This window comes from Salvia miltiorrhiza, chromosome 1 (assembly GCF_028751815.1).
Source record: "Salvia miltiorrhiza cultivar Shanhuang (shh) chromosome 1, IMPLAD_Smil_shh, whole genome shotgun sequence".
NCBI classification, from domain to species: Eukaryota; Viridiplantae; Streptophyta; class Magnoliopsida; order Lamiales; family Lamiaceae; genus Salvia; species Salvia miltiorrhiza.
Genome location: NC_080387.1, coordinates 58,043,657 through 58,069,461, shown reverse-complemented (window position 1 = coordinate 58,069,461; position 25,805 = coordinate 58,043,657). Strand labels below are relative to the sequence as shown.

Below are 25,805 nucleotides of genomic sequence, written 5' to 3'. Positions count from 1 at the left end.
TGAAATCCTTTCCAGAAGAATCAACCAAATCCTCGTCAGAGGAGGCGGTGAAATCCTTTCCAGAGGAATCAACCAAATCCTCGTCAGAGGAGGCGGTGAAATCCTTTCCAGAAGAGTCAACCAAATCCTCGCCAGAGGAGTCATCACCATCCTCGCCAGAGGAGCCCTCACCATCCTTGATAGAGGAGTCACCACAATCCTCGACAGAGGAGTCATCACAATCCTCGCCCGAGGAGTCATCACCATCCTCGCCAGAGGAGTCATCACCATCCTCACCAGAGGAGTCATCTCAATCCGCAGCAGAGGAGTCATCACAAGAAATTAAAGCAATTCCAAGAGAGGGGATCAGAAAAGCATCAACAACAATCATAACAAGCCAATTCAAATCAACAGGGGAAAGACGGAAATATAAACCCCACCTCAACAGGCAGCAAAAACAACACACATAACAGAGATAAAAGAAGCAAGGAGGGGGACGAAATTTCATTAAAACATGCTCAAGAGGCAAAGATGTACATCAACAACCGGCGGTAAGTGTTCAGTTGATACAAATTAGAGAGTTACAAAATTTTCTTTTGATAAAGTCAGGAGAGAAAGGGGAAACATCAAGAGGGAGGAATAGGGGCAGCTTGGGCAACAGCAGAGGAGACGGGAGCAGAGGCAGAGGGAGCCCGGGAAGGAACACCACTTGCAGAAGCATGACCAGAAATGGTTTTCTCTGAGAACACGGGCAACAGGCCAGTTTCCTTCGCTTGGGGAAGACGAACTCCCAAATCCAACAACCTTGCAGCCTCCTGCACATACAGATCCTCGTTCTGGTACAGGTTGAATAGCTGTTCCACCGCGGCAGGAGAAGAGGCAGAGTCGGTGAAGGTAGAAGCCGCTAGTTCAGAGGGCAAGAGAGGCTCCAGGCCGAACTGAGAAAATGTTCGAGAACTCTCTCCAGAGGGATCCCGCAGCCGGTTCACAAAGCGCACCAGGGTAGCGGAGAACGCAGGCGCATACATGGGAGCAGAGGGTAACGAGTCAGATCCAATCCCAAGAGAAAAATAGGGAATGGCTTTTTCTAGCACCGGGTACCACCACTCTGGCTTCTTTGGAGAGTGCGCAGAGATTCCCATCCGCTTATTTATCTCCTCATCCTGGAGGTTATCCATCAGGGCTTTGAAATTCAAAGTGGCAAGTTGCTCTGGGGTGGCCCCCGCCATCTCCAATGCCTTGAAAGCTGTTTGCTCTATCACATAAGCAAAGAGGGGTCCAAAATCCTCCAAGTATTCGGGAGTCTTTTTGAAGGCCTCCAGAGTGCCTTCCAGCATCAACCCCAGGAAATGTTGACCCCGCGGAGACAAGAAATACTCCAGGCGTTGATCTCGAGCCCCCAGAACGAACGCGCGGTTCTGAGCTTCCACAAGTATCCTCTTCCAACCCCGCCTGGCTTCCCTGTAGTCTCTTTCATAACCAGCTTTGAACTTGGTTAAGCTTTCGTGGCTCTCCTTTGTGACTCTCGACAACTCGGAGGCCAAGGACGCTCTCTCCACCTCCACTTGAGCTAATTTATCTTTCAAATCAGCGATCTCCGCTTCAGCTTTACTCAGACGCTCCACCACCCCAGCGACATCATCATCACGCTTGGCGATGTCTACCTGTTCTTTCTCCCGTTCTTTCTCAGCCGTCTCGTAGTCATGGATGCATTTAACAGCCCCCCACATCCCCGACTCCACCTGCAAGAAGATAAAAGGGGTTCCGACAAAACCGTAAAAAGGTTAGTAATTTAAAAAAAAATTTCTTAATAAAGAGCATAAGATGCAGGATACCTGAAGAGCCAACCGGCAGAGCTGAGTAGCTAAAGCCGGTCGGGTCAGCTTCACCATTTTCTCTTGATCCTTCGAGTGGACACGAGCTATCAAGGCGTCAATCAATTCCTGCCCCGATAAACTCGAAATCGGCCCAGGAACAAGATCCTCTGGTTCGTCAGTCGGGGGCACCACAGCTTTGCCCTTACCCTTTCCACCGGCAGAGGGGAGAACCTTGGAACCACCAGCGGACTTCTTTGCTGGCCCTTTGCCCCTGTCCCCAGCAGGAGGGAGAATCTTCACACCACCAGCAGACCTCCTCGCTGGCTCTGAGGACTTGCCAGTCTTTTTCAGGCTTTCCTGTCTCACCTTCTCACCCATAGAGATCAGGGAACCTCTCTTCCTCTTCTTCGTAAGATCAGCAAGGGTGGCATCGGGAGCCGAATCAGGTGAAGGAACCTCATCAGTAATATCCACGACTTGGATATCTTCTTCACGGGTGCCAGTGACATCACCAACGCTGGAGTGTCTACCCCTGCGAACAAGGGCCCCCGCATCAACTTCCTCCGCATCAAAGGGGCGCGAGGCTTCCACATTCCTCTCTGGGATCTCAACTACAGGGGGAATAGGGATCAGTTCGGACCCAGCAGGTTGCTCCGAGGGACTTGTTCCGGAAGCAGAACCGCCCGGGCCATGTGCTCCGCGGCCAGCAAGAGAAGGGGTGTCAGGCAAATTGTCCCCACATTTCGATCTCCAAGACATATCTGCAAACCAAAATTTCACACCATTAAAAGCAGGGTAACAAGAGCTAATGTATTTTCTAATGTATATTTTTTACCTATTGATCTCTCTGGATACAGGGGAAACAGACCATTATATGCCAGAGAGGAATTGTTCTCGGCCAGGTACCTACAGTCTAGAGGGTGGGCCTTATTCATAGCATTAAGGTGAGCTATAATACTCTGGTCACGAGTAGAAGGGACTTCGGAAGAGGCTGGTTTATAAGTAGTGCGACTTGTATGCCATTCCAGCTCCAAAGCACCATAATCCCGCCAATTGCCAAAAAGGGTGCGCACATAACAATAATATTTCAAGAAGCCCTTATCCAAAGAATTCAGGGAGGAAAGAAAAGTAGCAGGGTATTTAGGGTGAGAGGCAAAACTATACAAGGGATTGCCCTGCATGCGAAGGGTCTGGGTCTGACAAAATAGCTTGGCGGTGTCCCCAACACCGTTAGCTCGGCACAAAACATGGAAGGCATATAACCTCCGAATAGCAGAAGGAGCGACTTGAAAAAAGGGGATGCGAAAGTAATTACAAACGTCAACCAGCAAGGTAGGGGGAGGGAGCCTCAAACCAGCCTCTATCTGGGCTTTCCAAACAACTATCAACTTGTGATGATGAAGTTTCTCGGGAGGCGTTGAATCCTTAGAAAAGGCCTCAAACTTCAAACCTTCAGGACGCCTACATTTGCTTTTCAATCTTTCCACCTCCGCGACACTAAGGCGGGATGGAGGAACATTTTTGGGGGGTTGGCGGGGCTTTTTCCCTTTTTTCTTAGGTGGAGAAGGAGGGGGTGTAGTTTGAGATTCATCAGAAACAGAAGGGGAGGGAAGATTTTCAAGATCTTGCCGCGACGGGGAGGAAGATGAAGGGTCTTGGGCAGAAGGAGAGGGCGAACGAGAGGGTTGAGGGGCAGAGGTGCAGGCCATGATGGGAGATGTTAACCTTAGGGTTTCTAACACGCTCAATCAGAGCACCAACAGTTATACCACTACACTACGATTAAACACAAAATTGCAGTGAAGAGGATACGCGAGTTACCTAGACCGGAGAAAGATGGACGGTAAAACCTGGAGCGGAAAGGTCGCGGGAGAATGCCGGAACAGTGAGGAAATCGCCGGAAAATGCAGAAAATTCGCTCGGAAAACTTGGAGAAGAAGAATAGGGAAAAAAGGGGAGTTCGAATCGGCTAAGTAAGATTGTACGCGGGTAACCACCAGCACGCGGATGAACGGCACGTGGCATACGGAAGAAATCAACGGATGAGAATTTTTACGGAAAGGCGAAAGGACGCGAAGGTTAAAAAGTAACCTCGGGGTACGGGAAAAATACTGTAGACTGGGCAGACATTTAATGCGGATGACGTCATCCACGCGGGCGAGTCCTCTGACTAGTTGCATCTCTCCAGAGTGAACTAGCCAGACCAGGGGGTGGGAGTAACAAAAACGCCAGAGAACAATTTACAGGGCTTCTTTTTATTCTCTCATAATGTCAAAATGCTTATGTCTTTATGATTTGCAGGGGTCAAAGAAAACAACAAAGTGTTGATGCTGATAACACACCACTGGTTGAACACGAAGAATACCCGGTTCAACCAGACTAGAGGGGGGAGTGGTTGGTGAGGAGCAATATATGCAGAGTAGGGAGAGAGTACAAATCAGGGGAGTCACTCTCATCAGAGGAATCGTATGGGTCAGAAGAACCATTTTTATCAGAAGGATTTCACCCATCGGTGGAACGACTCTAGCCAGAGGAGTCATTCACACCAGAGAAGTCATTCGTGACAGAGGAGCCCTCTTAGCCAGAGGAGTCATCCACACCAGAGAAGTCATTCTTGACAGAGGAGCCCTCTTAGCCAGAGGAGTCATCCGCGCCAGAAAGGTTACCATCGCCAGAGGAGACACCTTTTACCAGAGATGACATGTTTACCAGAGGAGACACCTTTACCAGAGATGACGTGTTTACCAGAGGAGACACCTTTACCAGAGATGACGTGTTTACCAGAGGAGTCCTTCATGCCAGAGATGTCTACATCACCAGAGAAGACGCCTTCGCCAGAGAAGACATTTCCATCAGAGGAGCCAATAAACGCGCGGGAAGGTCTCCCGCGTATTATCGGAATTACCATTGTACCCTTCCACCACGCAGGACGCATGCACCGAAGATGTTTTTACTATTTTACCCCTCCGCTTGTAAATCTATAAATAGGGCCCGAGCTCGTGTATTATTCTTTACGCTATCTCACATTTTCAAATACAACTGATATTTTCTCCTGCCGTGCAAGATTTCCGATTGTTCTTTACTCCGTCTTCTTCCAGTCATTACACTAGGTATAGTTCACGGTTTTTTCTCCATAGTTTTAGGTGTTGGTTTCATTAAACACCAGTAATTTACATATTTATCCTCTAGCGATAATTAAGGAAGGGACAACTCATTGAATGCTATATCTTTCCTTAATATTAAAATATTTTATTTCCTTAAATTGAAATAACCTATTATCTACATTCTAATTTATACAAATATTAATTTTTTAGACATTAATATATCATGAAGTCAAATCCTACGGGAAGAATCAAATTGCATTCCTATAAAATATACAATATTTCTTTTCGTTAATTAATCTAAATCGGAATACATAAATTATAAAGTGAGGTTAAATTATTATTTCAAATTCATACTTAATAAATGTCAAATTTTGTGCTAATTCTTTTTTTCATGCACGAAAAAATTTGTGCCAAATTAGGAATGTTTTTTTTTATTATTATGCACGAAAAAATTTGTGCCAAATTTATGCACGAAAAAATTTGTGCCAAATTTTTTCATGCTAATTCTTTTTTCATAAGTCTTTATTTATAGGAAATTAGGAATGCTTTTTTTATTATTATGAGTGATAATCGCTTTTTCTCTGAAATATGTATATAAAAAATTTAAATTCAAATATATTATAATATTATTAGGTGTTTGGCAAATATTATAATATTATTAGGTGTTTGGCAAACACCCTCTCAATATAAAAAATATAGGATCTCTGAAGAAAAAAAATATATTAAAAATAATAATAAGACAAAAACTCAAGTATCTCAATATTAATGGAAATAAATTGCAATAAAATAAAATAAAATAGAAAAGATAACAAAAAATAATAATAATTTCATAAAGAAATTTGAACTGTCAACGTCCCAAGATTTTAAAATTTTCATTTGCCTTTTCCCATAGTAACATTTGCAATATAATGAAGAACACAGTTACTCTTATAGTTACAAGACATTATATTGCAATACATTAGCGAATTTAAAATAAAAATATAAAACAGGAATGAATTACTATAACGGTTAGGATAATACCATACATTAACTGCATTCTTTGATTATTTCATAAAACTATATGCTGATGAAAAAATCAAAATAAATTAACGAAATTGAAAAAAAAGAAAAAAAAATACGGAGTATAAGTGAATGATTTTAGTTATGGAAATGTTGCGCACAATAATCGATAACTCAATAAAAAAAATATAATAGAAAAATAATAGTTATAGTAGTAAAAAAATATGAGAATAATTATAATGGATATAGTAGTATCATACGTTAGCTACATATGAGAAAAATTATGAAAAGTAATAGTTATAAAAAAAATATAAAATTGGAAGGAATTGTTATAATGGTTATAGTAGTACCATACATTAGCTACATTATTTGATTATATCATAAAATAATAGGTTAATGAAACAATGATGTTAAATTAGTGAAATTGAAATAAGAATAAAAAATTAATATAAATGAATGACTATAATTATGAGAATAATGTCAGACATTGAATACATCAAATCGATAAATCAATAATAATATTATAGAATTTAATCATATGTTTCAAAAGAAGTGGAACCGATGACATATCACACACATTACTATAATCATTTACCATCTTACTCAATAATAACAACAAAACATATTCAACACAATAATTCTTATGCGAATAAGTATAATAATAAATTAGTGAAATTGAAATAACAAATTAAAAAATATAAAGAAATGACAATAGCGGTGATAATAATGTTATACATTGACTGCAATTTTTATTTTTTTTTCATAAAATTACATATTATTATTAATTATTAATTTATGTCAAGAGGAAAAGTATAAAGTTGTCACATTACAAGAGAATATTTCATATTTGCGAATATTTCTAAGATAATAATATGTGGATCCATTTTTGTTGAATTGATTAATCATTTGTTTACATTAACAAACATTAAAATAGTTATATATTAATATATAAGAAAAAATTACAAGGAATGAAATAAAAATATAAAATACGAAGGAATGCCTAAATAGTTAGAATAATATCATACGTTAGTTACACTTTTTGATTATTTTCATAAAAGTACAAGTTAATAAAAAAATCATAACAAATTAGTGGAATTAAAATTAAAATAAAAAAATGTAAATGAATGACTAGAATTGTGAGAATAATGTTATGCGTTTAGCACATTGATCAATAACTCAACAAAAATATACTATATGACAATATATCATAATAAATTAGTGAATATGAAATAAAAATTAAAACATAAAAATAAATTAATATAATAGTGAAAATAATGTCATATGCTGACACATTGATCGATTACTAAATGAAAATATACTATAGGACATTATATTACAATAAGTTAATGAGCTTGAAATAAAAAATATAAAATACGACGGGATAGGTAAAATGTTTAGAATAATATCATACATTAACTATTTTCTTTGATTATTTCATAAAAGTATAGGTTAATGAACAAATAATAATAAATTAGTGAAACTAAAATAAAACTTATAAAATATAAATGTATGATTATAATTGTCGGAATAATGTCATATGTTGAGTACATCGATCGATAACTAAAAAAAAAATACTATAAGACAATATATTATATAATAAATTAGTAAATTTGATATAACAAATTAAAAAATTTAAAAAATAGTATAATTATGAAAATAATATCATACGTTGAGCACAACGTTCAGTTACTCAAACAAATGACATTATAATAAATTTAATGAATTCGAAATAAATAAAATATAAAGGAATTACTATAATTGTGAAAATAAAAATGTAAAAATATATATAAAAAAAAGAACAAAACAAATTAAAACAAAAATGAAAAAGGAAATGAAAAGAAAAACAAAACAAAAAGTATTATAAGTACAATTAAATATTAGAGGAATATTATGATGTTTTTTACGAGCTAGATATGTAAAAACAATAAGTCGTATTATCTTATCATTGAATTTTTATTTTAAAAATATATCATGGATAGATCATGATTAGTGAAAAAATTTATATTTTAAAAGATTCGTAGATTGTGATTAGTGGGCATGTCAATCATTTGTTTCAAAATTGTTGAAGTAAAAAAAGAAACAAAAAATCTTTAGAATCTTTCCAATGTAAATTAAGGGTAATTTAGTAATGTTAATAATTTTAAATTAAGTAATAAATTTTCAAGGGTATTATGTGTGCACATATTATGTGTATTTAGCAGTACTCTTTTATAAATTATTAAGAAAAATTAATTGATAATATCATTCATTATTGACCGGGTAACTACCGTTTTTTTTTTTTTTTTTTTTTTTTTTTTTTTTTTTTTGCAGGGACCGCTACTAATCTTCCATTTTACATATTTCCATGTAAATTTGCAATAGATTTAATAGGTGGTTTGATATTATATAGTATATATGTTCAATCAAAATTCGAAAATTTATAATTTTAGGTTTCTTACATGATTATAGTTTCTTACACACCCTTTATGTAAATTTATAGATAAATTAAAATTTTATAAACATAAAATATTTTTTTTCGTATATCACAATCTAGTTTAACTTATCAATTGCATCCTAATCTTTATAATTTGTATCGTTTTTCAGATAATTATTTTAGTCAAATTTAAATATAATATCTTCGTATATCAGAGTTAACACATATCACGATTCAAACATTGGAGTGAAATTTTAAAGATAAAATTGTTACAATTTGGAAATATTGTTATAAAATTGATAAGTTTCAAGAGTGGAGATAGAATTAATACATTGACTAGTAATTTAGATATAATATTTTTGGATTATCAAAGAGCCTGGACAGTCGCTCATGTTGGCCCACCTTTAAATTTAAATGTCCAGTACAGGCTCAATGGGACATAATTAGAAATTATTTATTAATCTAAGTATATAGTATTAATATAGGATAATCGAAATAATCAAGAAATCAAGAGGTCGCGAATGGGGGTGTGCAGCGGGTCGGACCCGGACCGACCCGAACCGACCCGCCGGGTTTGTAGACCCGATTTTTTTTAAAAAGGGACCGACCCGGACCGAAAGTAGAGAGTGGGCTGACCCGGGACCGGACCGAACCCGAGCAACGGGTCCGGTTCGGTCCGGGTCAGACCCGCTAAAAACATGATTTTTTTTTTATTTTTTTTCCCTATTTTTCAGATCTAAAACATTAAAAATATGATACCAAAACACATATCATAGTCTCAAATTCAAGCAATCCACAATCACAAAAAACAAAACATAAATAACAATCAAACTATTACATGTCCAAGCATTGAAGTTCATAAAAAAAAATGAGAAATCTTCAATCCAATCCTAACTTGCATTGCTAGTGCTATCCATCATTTGCACTTGACTTTGTTGAGTTTGAGAACTCATCCCTTGAGTTTGACTCACACTCCCCTCCTCACTTCCATTGATGGAGAGGTTCTTCAAACCTACATAATAAGATTTAAAATTATAAAATTAATAAACATCTAATAACATAAGTAATACATATATAAATTATGAAAATATACTTTAAAATGTTACCTTCTTCATGTTTTTGTATGTCTTCAATTGTTTCTTCAATCATGATCCTTTCTTTTGCCTTTCTTAGCCAATCTTGAGTGCATATGTGGGACTCGACAATTGTAGCGGATAAAGAACTCCTAAAAGGATCAAGAACTCTTCCTCCGGTGCTAAAAGCCGATTCCGAGGCCACTATAGAGATTGGGACAGCCAACAAATCTCGAGCTAGATGACAAAGAACCGGAAAGCGGTGTTGGTTAATCTTCCACCACATCAAAATATCAAAGCTCTCATCATCTGTAAACACAACAAGCTCATTGCAATAGACATCCAACTCATCAATTGTAGAGATTGATCCAACTTGAACCTTTTGCCTTTTGAATCTCTCAAGCATGACTCGTTTCTTTGAGCTTTGAGATGATTCATTTTGCTTTGAAGATTGAGATTGTGTGGCTGTGGTAGTTGCAGGTTGATGAATTTCTTTGTATGCATCATACAACTCATGCAAGCTAGCCAAAACCTCTTTGCCCACTTTCTTTCCAAGCACTTCACCCCACTCTTGAACTAGTACATAATCAAGAAATTCAAACTTGTACCTTGGATCAACAATCACACTCAAGAAATTTATGTGATTCATTTTATACGGATCTCCCCAATACTTATCATACTTGTTTCTCATTCTAGCACCCATGGATTTGACTACTTCATCATCACTTAGCATCCAATCATTCAACATAGTACTAACAGAAGTAATCTCATGCACAAATTCATTACATGTAATATAATTTGTGCCCGAGACTCTAACTGTCAACTCATAGAAAGCAAGGAGAAGCTCAGACATTGTTCTCCCATTAACCCAATCCTCACCCAATGGAATACCCAATGGAGCACCATCATGATGAGCAAGATCGATGCCAAAGTAGGGATCTTTCACACTATAAGCCTCAAATGCCTTCTCAAACTTGCAAGCCACACTCAACATTAGATAAGTTGAGTTCCATCTAGTAGGTGTATCTAGGCATAAAAGACTCTTAGTGGAGATGTTCTCTTCAACACAACATTCCCTAAACTTGACCAACCTTAAGGGAGATTGCCTAACATACCTCACCGCCAATCTAATCATCTTCACAGAAATGCCTATTTCTTTCAACCCATCCAAAACCACCAAAGCAATTATATGAGCAACACATCGCATATGTAGGAATTTACCCCTCAATAGACAACAACCCCTCGCAGATAACTTGTTTTTCAAAAAACTCATGCAAGTATCATTTGATGAAGCATTATCAACAGTCACAGCAAAAACCCTAGCAATCCCCCAATCACGCAAACAAGCATCAAGTTGCCTACCCAAATCCTCACCCCTATGCCTCTCTATTGTGCAAAAATTGATTATCCTCTTGTTCAACTTCCACTCTTTATCAATAAAGTGAGCAGTAATACACATGTAATTCAATCGTTGAATAGAGGTCCAAGTGTCTGTAGTAATACAAACACTTTGACCACTTTCAACGAAAAAATTACGCAGCTTAAGTTTTTCATCAAGATATAACTGAAAACAATCCCTTGAGATTGTCCACCTAGAGATAAGCTTAAACTTAGGCTGCAAAGTCCTAACAAATTCCTTAAACCCTTCACCTTCAACAGTCTTAAAAGGCAATTCATCCTTAATTATCATCTCAATTAACTTTCTCCTACACAATTCTTGATCAAATTTCCAACTCACAAGCTCACCAACAGTATCATCATCCCCCTCAACAATTGGGTGCAAAGATAAATGTTGTTGTCTAGGACCAATTCCTTGAGGCTTTTTTTTTGCACTTTCTAAAGTGTTTCATCATAGCAGACGTACCGTTTTTTGAGGTATTTGCACAGTAATCTGCCTTGCAGTAGTTGCAATAAGCTCTTTCTGCTCCATTTTCATCCGTATATCGGGTGAAGTGCTGCCAAACCACAGAAGTTTTTTTCCCGGTTCTTGTTTCTTTTGATGCAACATCCTCGTCATCGGGTGGAGGAGTAATAGCTTCACCTTGTGCTTCTACCGGCACATTAGTTGTTGTTCTCGACATCTTATCACCTACAAGTAACAAAAATATCCAATTAATTTATAGCAGCAGTTCAGTTCGGTAACTTCGGTTAAGAAGCAGCAACAACAACATAATATTTATGAAGTAACAACATTCAATATTTTTTTCCATAAAGCAACAACAGCATTCAACATAGGAACAACATTCAATTCTACTGACCAAATACAATTCAACAACAGCAGCATTCGGCAGCTTCCATAAAGTAACAACAAACATTCAACATTCAATTCTACTGACCAAATAAAGCAACTTCAATATTTTTTTCCATAACAAACAATAGAAGGCCAACACAACAGCAGCATGGCTGCACGAATTGAGCGCATTAATCAATACTTAACATTGAGCATGGGATTCGAAACTTACCGAGGCGTGGTCGGACCAGTAGGCGGGGCGGCGGGTTTGAGTGAGGCCGAGGCGTCGGTCCGGTCTGGGCGTGGGCGCGCAGCGGGGAGACCGCGTCAGGCGCAGGCTCGCAAGTCGCAGCGCCGCAGCGGTGCTGGCCTGCTGGCTGCTGCCTGCTGGTGCTGGGTGTGAGGGCGTGGGCGCGGCGGTCCGGTTGGCGGGGCGACGGGGCAGCGGGTTAGGGTTAGATTGAGGGTGGATGATGGGTCAGCGGCGCTAGGGTGTGAGACCGAGAAGCGAGAGCAGAATAGTTTTTTAGGGTTAGCTTTTGAATCAAAAGTATAACTTATTAATATTATAAATATTAATTATTAAATATAAATATTAAATATTAAATTTTAAATGGCATGGGTCGGTTTCGGGTTCGCCGGGTTTCGACCGGGTTCGACCCGGAAATCTCTCGGTCCTGAAAATAGGACCCAACCCGGACCAAACACCTATACTGGGCCGGTTCGGTCCGGGCGGGTTCGGCGGGTCCGGGTTGGGTTTGCACACCCCTAGTCGCGAACGTGGATGATAGAGAGCATCCATTCCGCCACTAAATTATTATTCGTATTATGGTTGATTATGGTGCTAATTGAACTCACATCAATAGTGAAATATTGACCTGCTCATGATGACATTTTGATAATGTCTAGTTTTCTTTCACTAACGAATATTTGACATTTCACTTTTCGTCGGCATCCACTCACCCACACAGTGAAAAGCACGCAATGGACCTACCAAGAATAATAAACATGAGTGTGGTTCATCTCTCGAACTTTTTAATTAGGAAATCTTCTTCATTTCATTCTATTTTTAGTTTTCTCCTTAAGTATAGTAGTAGTTTTTTTTTATTCATTTGAATAATTGTGACCTAATTTTATGTTATTCAGTTGAGTTCAGTTACTATTTACTAGCAGGGGGATATAAATGCCATACATGAGCTCTAACTTGGTTGTTCTACCTCTAAATTTGTAGAGGATATATCTCTAAAGCAAAGACATATTTTGTGTTGCTAAAAAATAGCATATTATGTGGGAAGGCAAGTTGTTGCTGAGCAACGAGACTCATTGAAGATATTACATTATGAGTGATGCACTCTCTTTTTTGCGCATAAAATAAAATTTATAGATTTTTTATATATATGCCCACAATACATTATAAGAAAATACGTAAGTAATTTTTACTATTTGAGTGGCATAATTCGGCCTAAGGCGACCAATAGCTTTCAGGCATTGCCGCATACTAATGGTACATGTTGGAGAGATTTGGAATCGAAAGTCGTAGATCTTTATTTCAATGAGTTCGAGATTGAATAATCTTCAATATCATCTTATGTCATTCTAACTAATTAATGATGATGTTATTTTACTTTATTTTATAATGTGTTTGAATAATAATCATCTTGTTGGAATGGGGCTAATACCACACAACGTTAATAAAGAAAACGTGGATAAAACAGGCGATGATAACATATACAAATTTCATTTTCACATGCAAGAAGATCACATTGGTTAAAAAAAAGAAGTTGCCATTTCTTCACCCGAATGTTGAGGTCCTTGAGGATGTATGGAGGACTTATTGGGATTCGTCTGAGGTCTGAAGTCTCTTCAAGCGCATAAAAATAGCCCTTCTGAGCCATGTGGTCGGGATACACGGATAACCATCAATCACGGAGAGTCGCACAATGTTATCAATCATGCCGAGCATCTGGTAAGTTTGAATTGTTTTTAGTTTAAGTTATATTTATATTATATTATTAACTTATTTTTATTCTTCTTAATATGGTTTTCCTTAGGATGGCTTGCGACTCATAGTGTATGTGGATTTTTTTTTTGTTATAATAATTTATTTTAGAACTATTTAAATTTTATTTATATTGAAAGAAGAGATTCAGAGACTATTGGATGAGATGTGCAGCACACATGAGGAGGTCACCTCCCAATAGGCTTAAAGATGATTGGATGGATCGCGTCTTTTGCGAAGTCGTTACTCATGACTCGAGGGGACGCGTGATGAGAATGGATATAATGTTGTCTAAGATTATTACACGTCCTCTGGTAGATCTAGCTGATCACTAATTAATAGCAATAAAAACTGTAACCAACACAGTATGATGTTGTCGAAGATTATTATACATCCTCAGGGACTGCTAAACGAAAACACTCTAATTAATCCTAATAAATTGTCAAACAATATTCAGGCAAACACAAATATGATGAATAATTAAAACTAGACTCAATAAAGAAAATAAAAATCAGATAAGCGATCAAATATAAAAGACTAATCTTAGGGAATGCAATTTCGTCAGTTAAATTTACACAATTAACCTATTAATCCAAATTAACAATTTAATCTAGTCCTTATGAGAGATCACATAAGTAATCACATACTCACGCTAGAGCAGTTTATGATAGCTTATTAATAATTTTCTATATGCAATAGGTCTCAAGAAAATCTACTAACTCCCAAAAGCTCACAAGAATCGTTCGTACGATCCATCTATCTCTACTAGGTCTAAAGGTTATCACACGTTGTTGAGTCCGCTAAACAATTATATTTGCTAGGTCTCAAACTGAATAACTAGACATGCAAATAATTGTCTAGATAATCCACAAGAAACAGGAACCAGAAATTGTAAATTAGAAACATGAAGGCAAATAAGGTATCAATAAACCAATCATATATATAAATTCAATCAACTATTTACAAACCCTAGAAACAGAAAAAGAACTAGCAAGACATAAATAAATAAATAAAAGATGTAATTAAAAAGAAAGTAATTAAAATAAATAAAACTGATAGAACCCGAAAGAATTCAGTATGAACAACTGGAAACTTGAATTTTGCAGAAAATAAATCTAAGACTAAAAACTATGAAATAATTAAATTCTAAAAGTAAAAACTGAAAAATATGAAAATAGGTGACTAATAGATCAACGAAAGGATATATATATATATATATATATATATATATATATATGTATATAGGGTGCGGTTATAGTGAGAACCACACTTATCGTGAGAACATAAGAACCATTAAAATCAATGCATCTACTATATAAATTAATGCATTCGCTATTAAATTTAATGCATCCGAAAATAATAAATTTTTTGCTCCCTTCAGGATTCGAACCCAAGATCTGCATTCATCCACCAAGATGATGCATCCACCGTAGATCTTGATGATCGAATGGTTTAAAATGGTTCTCTGTTCTAATTTTATTTAGTGGTTCTTATTTGAACCTCTCCCTATGTATATATATATATATATATATATATATAGGATAAATACAATACATAAATTGAAAATATTGGTAAAATCCCGAAAATTCGTAAAATTCCGTTGGCCACTATTCACTATTGCGCGCGACTTTTTTGATTAAGTCATATCTCTCTCGTTAGAAGTTTGATTTGCTATTTGTTTTCACTCAAGAACTCGTATTACAATGATCTACAACTTTCATTCAGATCATACCTCCAAATTCAACTTTGAAATTTTTATATTTATCAAAGTACGATCAAGTATCATATTTTGCAAGATAAAATAATTTAAGCATAAAATAACTATTAAACACTAAATTTTCTATAAAATTGACATCATAGAAATATTAAAAATCATGGAAAAGTGAATGTTATCACTAGCACGCAGTCAACTAGCACCTCTCCAGACTCTTCATCCACCATCTATTGTAGCCGAGGTCACAAGACTCAATGATGAGTTACAACAAATGGAGCAAAATGAGGAGACTTTGCCCCATAAGATGAAGGAAATACATGCTCAAATCGCGCTACTCATGTAGAGACATTAGCCTTCTTTCTCCAATGCACATATATATATATACACTCTCATTGTCCCCATAAATATGCGTAGTTGACCACAACACGTATTTTAATAAAAAGATATTTGAAGTATTGATAGTATAGAAATAGTCCTACATTGAGGGTATTATTAAGTAAATTATGAGTAAATAGTGTAAATTAGAAAAGTAAAATTATGAAAATTATGTGTGGGTAGTGTATAAAAATAGAGTATGCATAAATTTGAGGAACGTACCAAAAAGAAAAGATATGCATAAATATGAAAGACGGAGAGAGTATAAAAAAAATATGTGTATATTAGTTTAGTGGTAGGTGGTTAATGTCCAAAAACTGAGGTCTTGAGTTTGAGTCCATTGAAGTGCGATTATTAAATTTTTTTATTTACCTATGTAATTTATTAAAAATAATAACAATAATTAAAAAAATGTGTTATCTATATCAGTAGAAGGCGTTGAAGAAAATTGGGAAAAAAAGAAAGTGGAGAATATCGAAAGGGAAGAAGAGAAAAAAGAAGTTATGGGTATGTGACATATGTCAAACAAATGAACAGAAAATTGTTAATTGAAGTTGGCTTTATCTCATTATCTGTGAGGCTGGAAAAGGGGTTTAATTATTCAATAAATCTATGCCGTTACGTCACGTTGTGGCCACCCACATAATAGTATAATAAGAAATTTTTTGATTTATTAAATTTTTTAAAATAAAAATAGGATTTAGTTATTTTACTATATTCTCTATATTGTACTTATTTTATTTTTAATTTTTTTGCATTTTTTATTTTTAATTTATTTTTTAATAAAAATAAAAAAATTACCAAAAAATTACAAAAAAATAATTACAAAGTAGAGAATATGATAAAATAACTAAATCTTATTTTTAGTTTAAAAAATAAATTAAATTATTTTTTATTTAGGTAAATTGTGGATGGCCTCAATGTGGCTGTTTAACATTACTCTTAATTATTACTCCCCCGTCCACTAATTCAATGCCTACTTTTCTTTTTGGTCCGTCCACCAACTCAAGATCTATCCATTTTTAGTAAGTTTTATTCATATTTTAATTGGTGGGGAGTACACTTTTTCTCCACTCAACTAATAAACAATACACTTTGTGGGCCCCTTTCTCCACTCAACCAATAAACAATATATTTTGTGGGACCCTTTCTCCACTCAACTAATAAAAATACTATTTTTTAAAACCCGTGTTTTTTCATGTAGGTCTTGAATTAGTGGATGGAGGGAGTATCAATTTTGGCTATTTTCAATCAATAACTACCTTATGGTCGAATCGCTCGCCACCTGGTGAGCATCAATGATGTATAATTTGTCCACAGAGGTATATTTATTGTTTAGAAGATGATGTTTCATAAAATAAAATTTGTCACGGTTCACAAAAATCTATGGTACAGTTTATCCATTCCCAAATTTGTCAGACGCAAATAGTACATTTTCCAGTCTGACATGTAATGCAGCACGGAATTGAAGGTTTGTTGTGATCCAAAATACTTAAATCAATCAGCCACAACTACAACTTCTCTAGCAGTCGTAGCTCAGCTGAAGGTCTTCTGCCAACTATAATGGACTACACGTATATAAGAAAATAATTATGCTTTAGACCATTCACAATGTTGAATCACTTTGGGGTTGTAAGGAGTTGGTTTTCACACGAGACCCTTTACTCCATCATAAGGGCTCTCTAATTATTTTCATTTTCATTTTATTTCAATTAATTTTTTCAAATTTAAAATTCAACAATATTAATAGTATTAGTTAAAATAAGATATGATAATGATAATGAAATTGCAATAATTACAAAAACATTACATTAATTTGGGAAGAAAAATATGAATAAGATGGAAGAAAATGAGAGAATGGATAGAGAATTGATGTAAAAAGTGTGTAGAAACTAGAAAGTGAAGGTATATATAGATGAAAAAAATGAAAAAACATATTGACGACCGCCGGCAACAATCACATTAATTAAAAGAAAAATTCAAATTTCTCATCAAAAATGCCATTCGATTTTTTTTTTTTAGATATGGCGCATGCGATGCGTATACATAAAGCCACAATAGCTAGACACGAGCGAATGAGCCAAGCATTGAACTCAAGGGTGCTGCAGCGGGAGGGCGGCTTTAGCTGTGGGGATTCGAGCTGCGAATGCTCTTAGTTTACATCAATGACTCTTTCTAACATGAAACATGATTAGTTTTCTCTTCTTTTGTTGCGATTCTGCAGCAGACCAACAACACTCTCCTATTAACCCTTCTGTTTCAATTTGTAGGTCAATTCGTAACTAGCTATATGCACAACATGCAATTGTCTAGGACCTTAAATTGTGAGGGGCCCATTTTTTAGCTCAAGTATGTATGTATATATAAATATTAATATTAGAGGCAAAATGTGATATACCCTTTTTGAAAGATGAAACATAAAATATACTCACTTTTTTAAAAACAATAAAATCTACCCACTTAGGACATTTTTACCCCTATGTGTAATTCGCACATTGCTCGCATTGCTCGACACTGAAGCGTCGAGCATTGAACTGTCGAGCATCGAGCATGTCGAGAAATAGTTTAAATTGAACTATTGCTCGACGCCTCGAACATCGAGTGTCGAGCAATTAAGAACTGTCAAGCATGTCGAGCAATTAAGAACTGTCGAGCATGTCGAGCAATAGTTCAATGTCGAGCAAGACGAGCAATAGTTCAAATTGAACTATTGCTCGATATTAAGTGTCGAGCATTGAGTGTCGAGCAATGTGAACCGTCGAGCACTGAACATTTTTGGCACAAATTCAAAAATCAAACTTCAGATCTTGGCACAATTTCAAAAATCAAACTTCAAATCAGAAATCGTGCGACATCAGATCGGAAATCGTGCAGGTGGGGGAATCGGTAGAGAGAGAGAGAAGAAGAAGAAGAAGAAGAAGGCTGCGGTGGATCTGTGGCCACGGCGACGGGATCTGTGGCTGCGGTGACGGCGCTAGGGCGGCGGAGGCGGAGGCACGCTGGAGGGCGGCGGAGGCGCGCTGAGAGAGAGATGGGAGAGAGAAGAAGAAGAAGAAGAAAAAGGTTGCGCCTGTAATTTGGAGAGGAGTCGCGGCGAGGCAGAGGAGGAGGAGAGGCTGGACGGCTGAGACGGGAGGCTGCGGCGGAGGCGTGCGTGGAGGCGCCGGAAGCGCGCTGGAGAGAAAAACGGCGGCGCGCGACGGAGGCAGATCTGGGCGGCCACGACGACGGGATCTATGGCTGCGGCGACGACGCCAGGGCGGCGGAGGCGGAGGCGCGCTGAAAGAAAGAGAGATGGGGAGAGGCTGCAATTTTTTTTGGGGGTGGGGGGAAGAGGTTGCGATTTTTGGTGTTTTTTTTGGAGAGGGGATTTGTTTGGTATTTTCTTTTTGTTTTAAGGGTATCTTAGTCCTTTCAACCTCAAAATGGGTACATTTTATATGTTTAATTTTGGGTGGGTATATTTTATGTTTCCTTTTTCAAATAGGGTAAAAAACACCATTAACCCTTAATATTATGTACTTAAAGATCAATATTTATTATTTTTCTCTTTATTTTGTGTTCAAATACAAACAACACAGATGGATAAAGCTAGAAAGGTGAGTTGAGTCTTCAATTTTTTTTCTTTTATTTTATTTAATAAAGTATTATACTATGTTAAATTTGGTTATATTTGTTTTTTTTGGCAACTTAGCATTCATAATCCAAATATAAAAAAGTTGGTGATTTTTATGTTTTACTAAATTTCAAATATTATATTAATTGATATCGTAGAAAAAATTGCATAATAAAGATCTATTTTAAAATTCTTGCTTAGGGCCCCATGAGACATAGATAGGGCCCTATCTAAGGTAAAGAAGATAGTAACATTTAGTTGTGTTTCACTAATGATGTGACATTAAGACGGAGAAACGTAATTTAGTCGGTAAGATTTTTCTCCTCTAATTTATAAAGTGGGAGTTGGAATCACCTAGACTATATGAATGTGTGTATATCGAATTCGTAACTGTACTAAACATTTGATTGTGTTTAATTATAGTTGGAAAAAGAATACAAGCATGAAAGATTAAATAATTTGTATGCATGTCTACATTACAAAAAAAGATATTGACCTTATCTTATCTTGAGATTCTTTTTTAATTGTTTTGAAGAATGTTTTTAATTGATATTTTATTACATTTACATTTATATTATGCATACATGAAATTTAGTAATGGACCAAAAAAATGATTTCCCATCCCAATGGGCCAATGGGCCTGCAACGGATAAAGTTCATTCGAGGTTGGACAAATTCTCCCCTAAAAGAGAGCGCTAGATTTCAGCCAACTTTTCATCGATTCGAATTATTTGATTAACAGTTACAGAACAAGTCTCAGATTTTTATTTTTATTTCTTCTATGTTCGCGTTTGTTACTGCCTATTATATAAAAAGAAGAAACAAAAAGAAAGTGAACATCGTTGCGCTGTGGCAAGAGAAACCACTGATGATTTTGGCAGGCCCAAATATGCAAACTAGTCGAAGTGGAAATGACAATATGAAGTAAGAAGGAGTGGTTATTTGATGGACCTAAACGGAAACTTTATAAATAAACCCAAACTAATCTTCACATTGACTAAACAGGAGAATGTGCCCCGAAGACGAATGGATGGATCTTTTGTCCACCAATTTATTATGTCTCTTAATCACTCCATTTTATAATTATTTGTTATAAAAATAAAAAATATTATTAAATAAAAACTCTAATTAATATTTATCACTAAAAATTAACAAATCAAAATGGAATACGATGACATATATAAATTGTGGAATAGAAGATTTTCATCTGAAAAACAAGAGAGTAAAAATCTCCACATGACTAAATGAAATGAGACATAAAAGCCCTAAACAACACTGTAGAGTAGCCCAGAAAAAAATATACCAAGACAATTGAATTGAAGCTTCCTCCAAAACCAACGTGGGACGAGGGAGCAAAGAGAAATATGATGAAATTAAAATTATATATATTCTAAAACAGAATAAAAGTCCTAAAAAGTCCCAAAAATTACAAAATGAAAACTTAGGATCAAGTTTCATTATTTCAATGAAAACTCATTGGAAAAAACATCAAGAAAGAAAAAGAAATTATTGTCTAAAGTGCGTAGCGAACAAGAAAAGGAAAATAGAAGTCATGAAGAACAAGAGAGAGAATAGCGGTTCAGATCCAAATGCATTGTCATATTGTATTATTGCTATGACCACAAATATAACATAAAATAATTATAAATCACCACGTAAAATAATTAATCCTTCCTCAAAATTCGACGAATTCACATACCAGTATATTCTTCTACATACCATATCTCAATCAGTAATAGTAAATTAAGAATGTAGGAAATAAAACAAAAAACAAGTAGTTAAACTAGTCTTGATTTGGTTTTTCGAAATATTGTAATTATTAGAAACCGGAAATGAGCTTTAATAATTTCCTATTTGGCCGATGTATCCCATCCACAAAGAAACGAAGGAGTGACATTTGTTGGAAGCCGGAATTGATGAGCTCTCACGCCAATCATGTGTGTGCGCTCTAATGGCATGGCATTATTTTAATACATTATAGATAGCATGCGAAGATAGTCGAACTAATATAGTAATAACTCTGGAGTGGATGGACTACAGTTCGGCAGCCGCACATATTTTATGTCAAGTCATTAAAGAAAGCTTTGTAAGACAAATAGTCCAAAATTTAAATATAAATAATTTGCCATAACTATATATGATTAATGGTTTGGTCCCTCCATGGGCGCTCTAGATCATAACAAAATGTACTATTCTAGTCCAAAATTAAAATATAAATAATTTACCATAATTGTTTGGGCCCTCAATGGCCTCACTAGATCATAACAAATCGTACTATGCTACATCAACAAACTCTGACTAATACAATATGTAAATTATTACCTGTTTCTCTTCCCTAATTTAGTGTTTTAAATTTCTTAAATTTTTTTGAGGGAATTTTAAATTTCTTAATTAATTTGGTATATCATGGCCTTCTTCCTATTCTCATCTTGACAAGGTCAATTAAGTTGAGTGAAATAATATATATATAGGATGTGAAACCTGTTATTTATTTGTCCATCTTCACGCGCGAGGATGCATATTGTTACCACAAATAGATAAATATATTTGCGTATATTTACGTGAATATTAATGCAAAATTCGCCCAATCAAACTGATTGCATTTCAAGATTCTGCGAAAAATATCTTACGTACGAAATTAAATTTATTTCAAGTAGGTATGATCCAAGTGAAACTGTCCAAAAAATAATGACTATGAGAGGTTTAAAGTTTCTTTTATCATCCATCAGCCAAAAAGAAAAGAAAAGAAAAGAAAAAGGTTTCTTTTATCATCATTTCATCTATGGTGCCATGGAGGAAGACTCCGTTCATCCACTATTTGAGGTGATTGGGACATACGAGAACAGGAACAATAAATGAGCCGACCTATTCCAAATTCTACTCCACAATTAATTAAATTCGTTTCGTTAACATAAATACAAAATTCAAACTTAACTTTGACATTACTTATTTCATAGTGCTTGATTAAGCTTGTGAGTTTCTAACAATTTTGGTGATTAAGCTTAATTCACCAGAATAATTTGGATGGTATTAAACAAAAATTACTCCATTTTGTTTGAATATATTCCAAAATAACGGATGCGGATCTCACCACTGAAAAGTCGTCACTTCCCACTACTTAAACATTTGGGCATCGAAACACATTCCGACTCTGGTCCACTAATTTTGCTCTTTCTTTTCCATGTTTGAATTTGGTTTTACTTTTTCTCTGTTCTTGAATATTTTTTTGTCACACTGACACACACATCTTCTTCATCAATCGGGGTATCAGTTCTATAATACCTTCGGTTTCTTTGAGTTTTGAGGGTAGGATTATATCAATTTATTTTTTTTTTCTCAATCTTGTCTTAAACTTATAATTATTAGTTAGATTATACTCCCTCCGTTCCCCATTAGTAATGTCTCAATTACTATATTGGGATGTCTCATTAGTAATATGTCATATTATTTTTAATAAAAATTTAATTATTTAAAATATTATTAATGATGATGTAATTCATTTTATACATAAGCCATGTGGATGTAATACTTTTTCATATTTATAATTAATAAAATTAAAATAATAAATTTAATGATGCGACAATATTGAGAGGGATGATCGAAGTGTCTGTTTTGGCAGTGTGTGCGCAACCTTTCTCTCCACCTTATCCTCTCATCAACTTGAGTTGCCCTCTCTCTCTAGCACTCCAACTCATAAAAGTAGGCCATACACCTGTCTCTTGTATCAATCTCATTTTACGCACAATGGAACAGAAGATGAGTTGCCCCCCCTCTCTCTCTCTCTATCCAACTCATAAAAGTAGGCCACACACCTGTCTCTTATATCAATCTCATTCTACGCACTCAATGGAACAGAGAACTCGCACATACAATATATACCCATTATTTTATTATAAAATAACCCTGAATTATTGATCATACTTTCATTAATTTCGACACCTCAATAATTCTTTATGCAAGATGAATTGATATCGGTATAATTTGACTCAATAAATGGGATTTCCTAATTAGCAGTCCCACAATTTATAACTTTTCACGAAATTCAAAGATATATGAACACATAAATATAATTCAAATTTATCAAAACACAAACCAAAATATAAATTAATCTCTATAATCTTTTCTTTTATATAAAACCCAAAATCAAAGTTACAACCCTAATCGTTCCGGCGAAAATACAGTTAATTTTTCCGGCGAAAATTACAAAGAAAAGAAAACTTCTAAAAAAAAAAAAAAAAAAATTAAAAGAAAGAAAGAAAAAAAACTTCTGATACCACAAACCATATCAGACTAGTTCAATTGTCCTCCGAACTCTCCGGGCTGGGGTACTCATTCAAATCGGGCTTCTCGAAGGCCCGGCCCGGTGTGGAGCGCGCATGACCGCCGGCGCTCTGCAGCGCGTCGACCCTGGCGCCGACCTCCGTGGCCTTCTTCCTGATGGCGGCGGCGGACAGGTCGCTGGGCTCGTCGACGACGTCCTTGACGATGTACTCGGGGAAGTTGAGGCGGGCGGTGGGGCCGCGGAGGTAGAAGAGGGCGGTGTCGTAGGCACGCGCCGCCGCAACGGGCGAGGAGTAGGAGCCGAGCCAGATTCTGGAGCGCTTGTTCGGTTCTCGTATCTCCGCCACCCACTTCCCCCACTTCCGCATCCGTATGCCTCTGTAGGGTTTGTCTTGCTTCCGGTGCTTCCGCTTAGAAATTTCCGACGACGACGTCGACGAAGCTGTGCAGCACGCTCCTTCCATAAATTAATTTCAACCCAGAAAGGAAAAAAAGAAATCGATGAGGAAAATGAAAAAAATTGTTTACTTTTTGGATGAGATCTTTTGGACAGAATTTATGTTTTTAGGGTTTGATATTATTATTTGTGTGGGGCGACGGAGAGGGAGAAAAGAAAGAATCTAAAGAGGAATTCATGCTAGAAAATAACACTTACTTTGATGCGATGCGTCTCAATTTATATGGAGGTGGAGTGGGCAGTGGGATGGGATTCGGCTTTCTAATTATTCAACTATTATTACTATCCAGAAAAAATTGAATAAAAGTAATAACATACAAAATTACTCATCATAATACCATATATATACACTTTCAGTCACTACGATTTTTCTAGTTTTATGGTAAGTGGTAGTTTTAGATATTTATTGTCGTCGGCAGCAAAAAAAATACAATTGCCAGAAATGCTAGCATTTTGAGGAATTTGATATCAACATATACGTACGTGATGTTTTATGTAATGTTAATACCAAAAAACTATAATCACTTTTATTCTAATGTCTTGTTTAAATTAATTACATAACAAATATAATTATCAAATTATCAATATAGGATATAGCAACGAGCATTAATACATAAAACACAAACCAGATAGTAGTTAAAAAGTTGGCATTTCATTAAAAATAATTTATACAAATGTGTAAGCGGTTGATAAAATTTAAAAAATTAACATTAAAAACAGTCCTAAAATTAAGTTGCTACATAGCCTACATGTACTAATATAATTTTTTATTTATTGTCATCATCATCGGATTAAGAAAGTAATCCAATAAATTTATATCACAAAAAAGACTAATTAACAATAAATATTTATTTACTTACAAGCCAATTTTAGTATATTTGTAACAGTTAAGTATAACCATTTTAAAAAAGGAATATAGTAGTAAAAAATAAACATAGTGAAGCAATGAAAAATACAACGAAATAAAGCAATATATATAGAATGTATAACACTCCGGCCAACTATGAATTTTAACTAAAACAAATTAAATAAGTCTTGAACTGTAAAAATATAGTTGAAAAAATAAAAGTTCAAAACATTAGCTTGACTGTTTGAACTAAGCAAATTAAATGTAATTTTATCCATAATCATTATTTAGAGAGCTAACTATGTTAGTACTATATTTAAAGAACAAGCCTCTCCGATCCTGTGTTCGACCGTACCATATGGACACACAATACAAATAAATTTATTATGACACTCACAAGTCACAAGTATTCTACTAGATAGAAAACTTGCAAGTATCCTATAGAATTTTTGTGTGTTTGCATTGTGTGAACTCCTGCGAGAGATTTTATGATATTTTGAATTATACTAAAATCTTTTAAGACAAATAACCAAATTAACTTATTTTTTATTACTTTCCTGAATTTTATTTATTTATTTACTTTTTTGTTACATATATAAAAATTTCACAAAACATAAAATAGTAATCATCAAATTATTATCCCAATCCAGGATTCCAGATGCAAAATGCAATGACGACGCTTTCTTTTGCAAAGGCTAAATGTCAATCAATTTCTTTTAGTCTATGTTAGCATGTTTTTAGTAATATATATATATATATATATATATATATATATATATATATATATATATATATCTATATATATATTAATTCATACTTAAAAAATTTATTATTAATGTCATTAATTTTATAAATGCATAAAAATCAAAGTTTGATTTATTCATTCACCCTATAATTTCAA

General features: G+C 35.3%; 2 protein-coding genes across 2 annotated transcripts; both read right to left on the bottom strand.

The window, feature by feature from the left end:
- Window positions 1-605: 605 nt before the first annotated feature.
- LOC131010623 (uncharacterized) lies at window positions 606-3,780 on the bottom strand. The gene is made up of 4 exons (XM_057938240.1): window positions 2,632-3,780; window positions 1,815-2,557; window positions 1,242-1,721; window positions 606-1,142 (listed from the first exon to the last, which is right to left on the bottom strand). Exons 1-4 carry the CDS (start codon window positions 3,503-3,505, stop codon window positions 606-608), a joined length of 2,634 nt encoding a protein of 877 aa, XP_057794223.1. The 5' UTR covers window positions 3,506-3,780.
- Window positions 3,781-23,419: 19,639 nt separating this feature from the next.
- Window positions 23,420-24,398, bottom strand: LOC130998331 (ethylene-responsive transcription factor ERF010-like). Its single transcript, XM_057923758.1, has one exon. The coding sequence runs from the start codon at window positions 24,062-24,064 to the stop codon at window positions 23,615-23,617; it is 450 nt and encodes a 149-aa protein (XP_057779741.1). The 5' UTR covers window positions 24,065-24,398; the 3' UTR covers window positions 23,420-23,614.
- Between the last annotated feature and the right edge of the window lie 1,407 nt (window positions 24,399-25,805).

Coding starts and splice junctions, on each gene's coding strand:
- LOC131010623 (XM_057938240.1), bottom strand. CDS start 3,505: ATGGCCTGCACCTCTGCCCCTCAACCCTCTCGTTCGCCCTCTCCTTCT. Junction 2,558..2,631: donor GTATCCAGAGAGATCAATAG/GTAAAAAATATA, acceptor TTTGGTTTGCAG/ATATGTCTTGGAGATCGAAA. Junction 1,722..1,814: donor TCTGCCGGTTGGCTCTTCAG/GTATCCTGCATC, acceptor ATCTTCTTGCAG/GTGGAGTCGGGGATGTGGGG.
- LOC130998331 (XM_057923758.1), bottom strand. CDS start 24,064: ATGGAAGGAGCGTGCTGCACAGCTTCGTCGACGTCGTCGTCGGAAATT.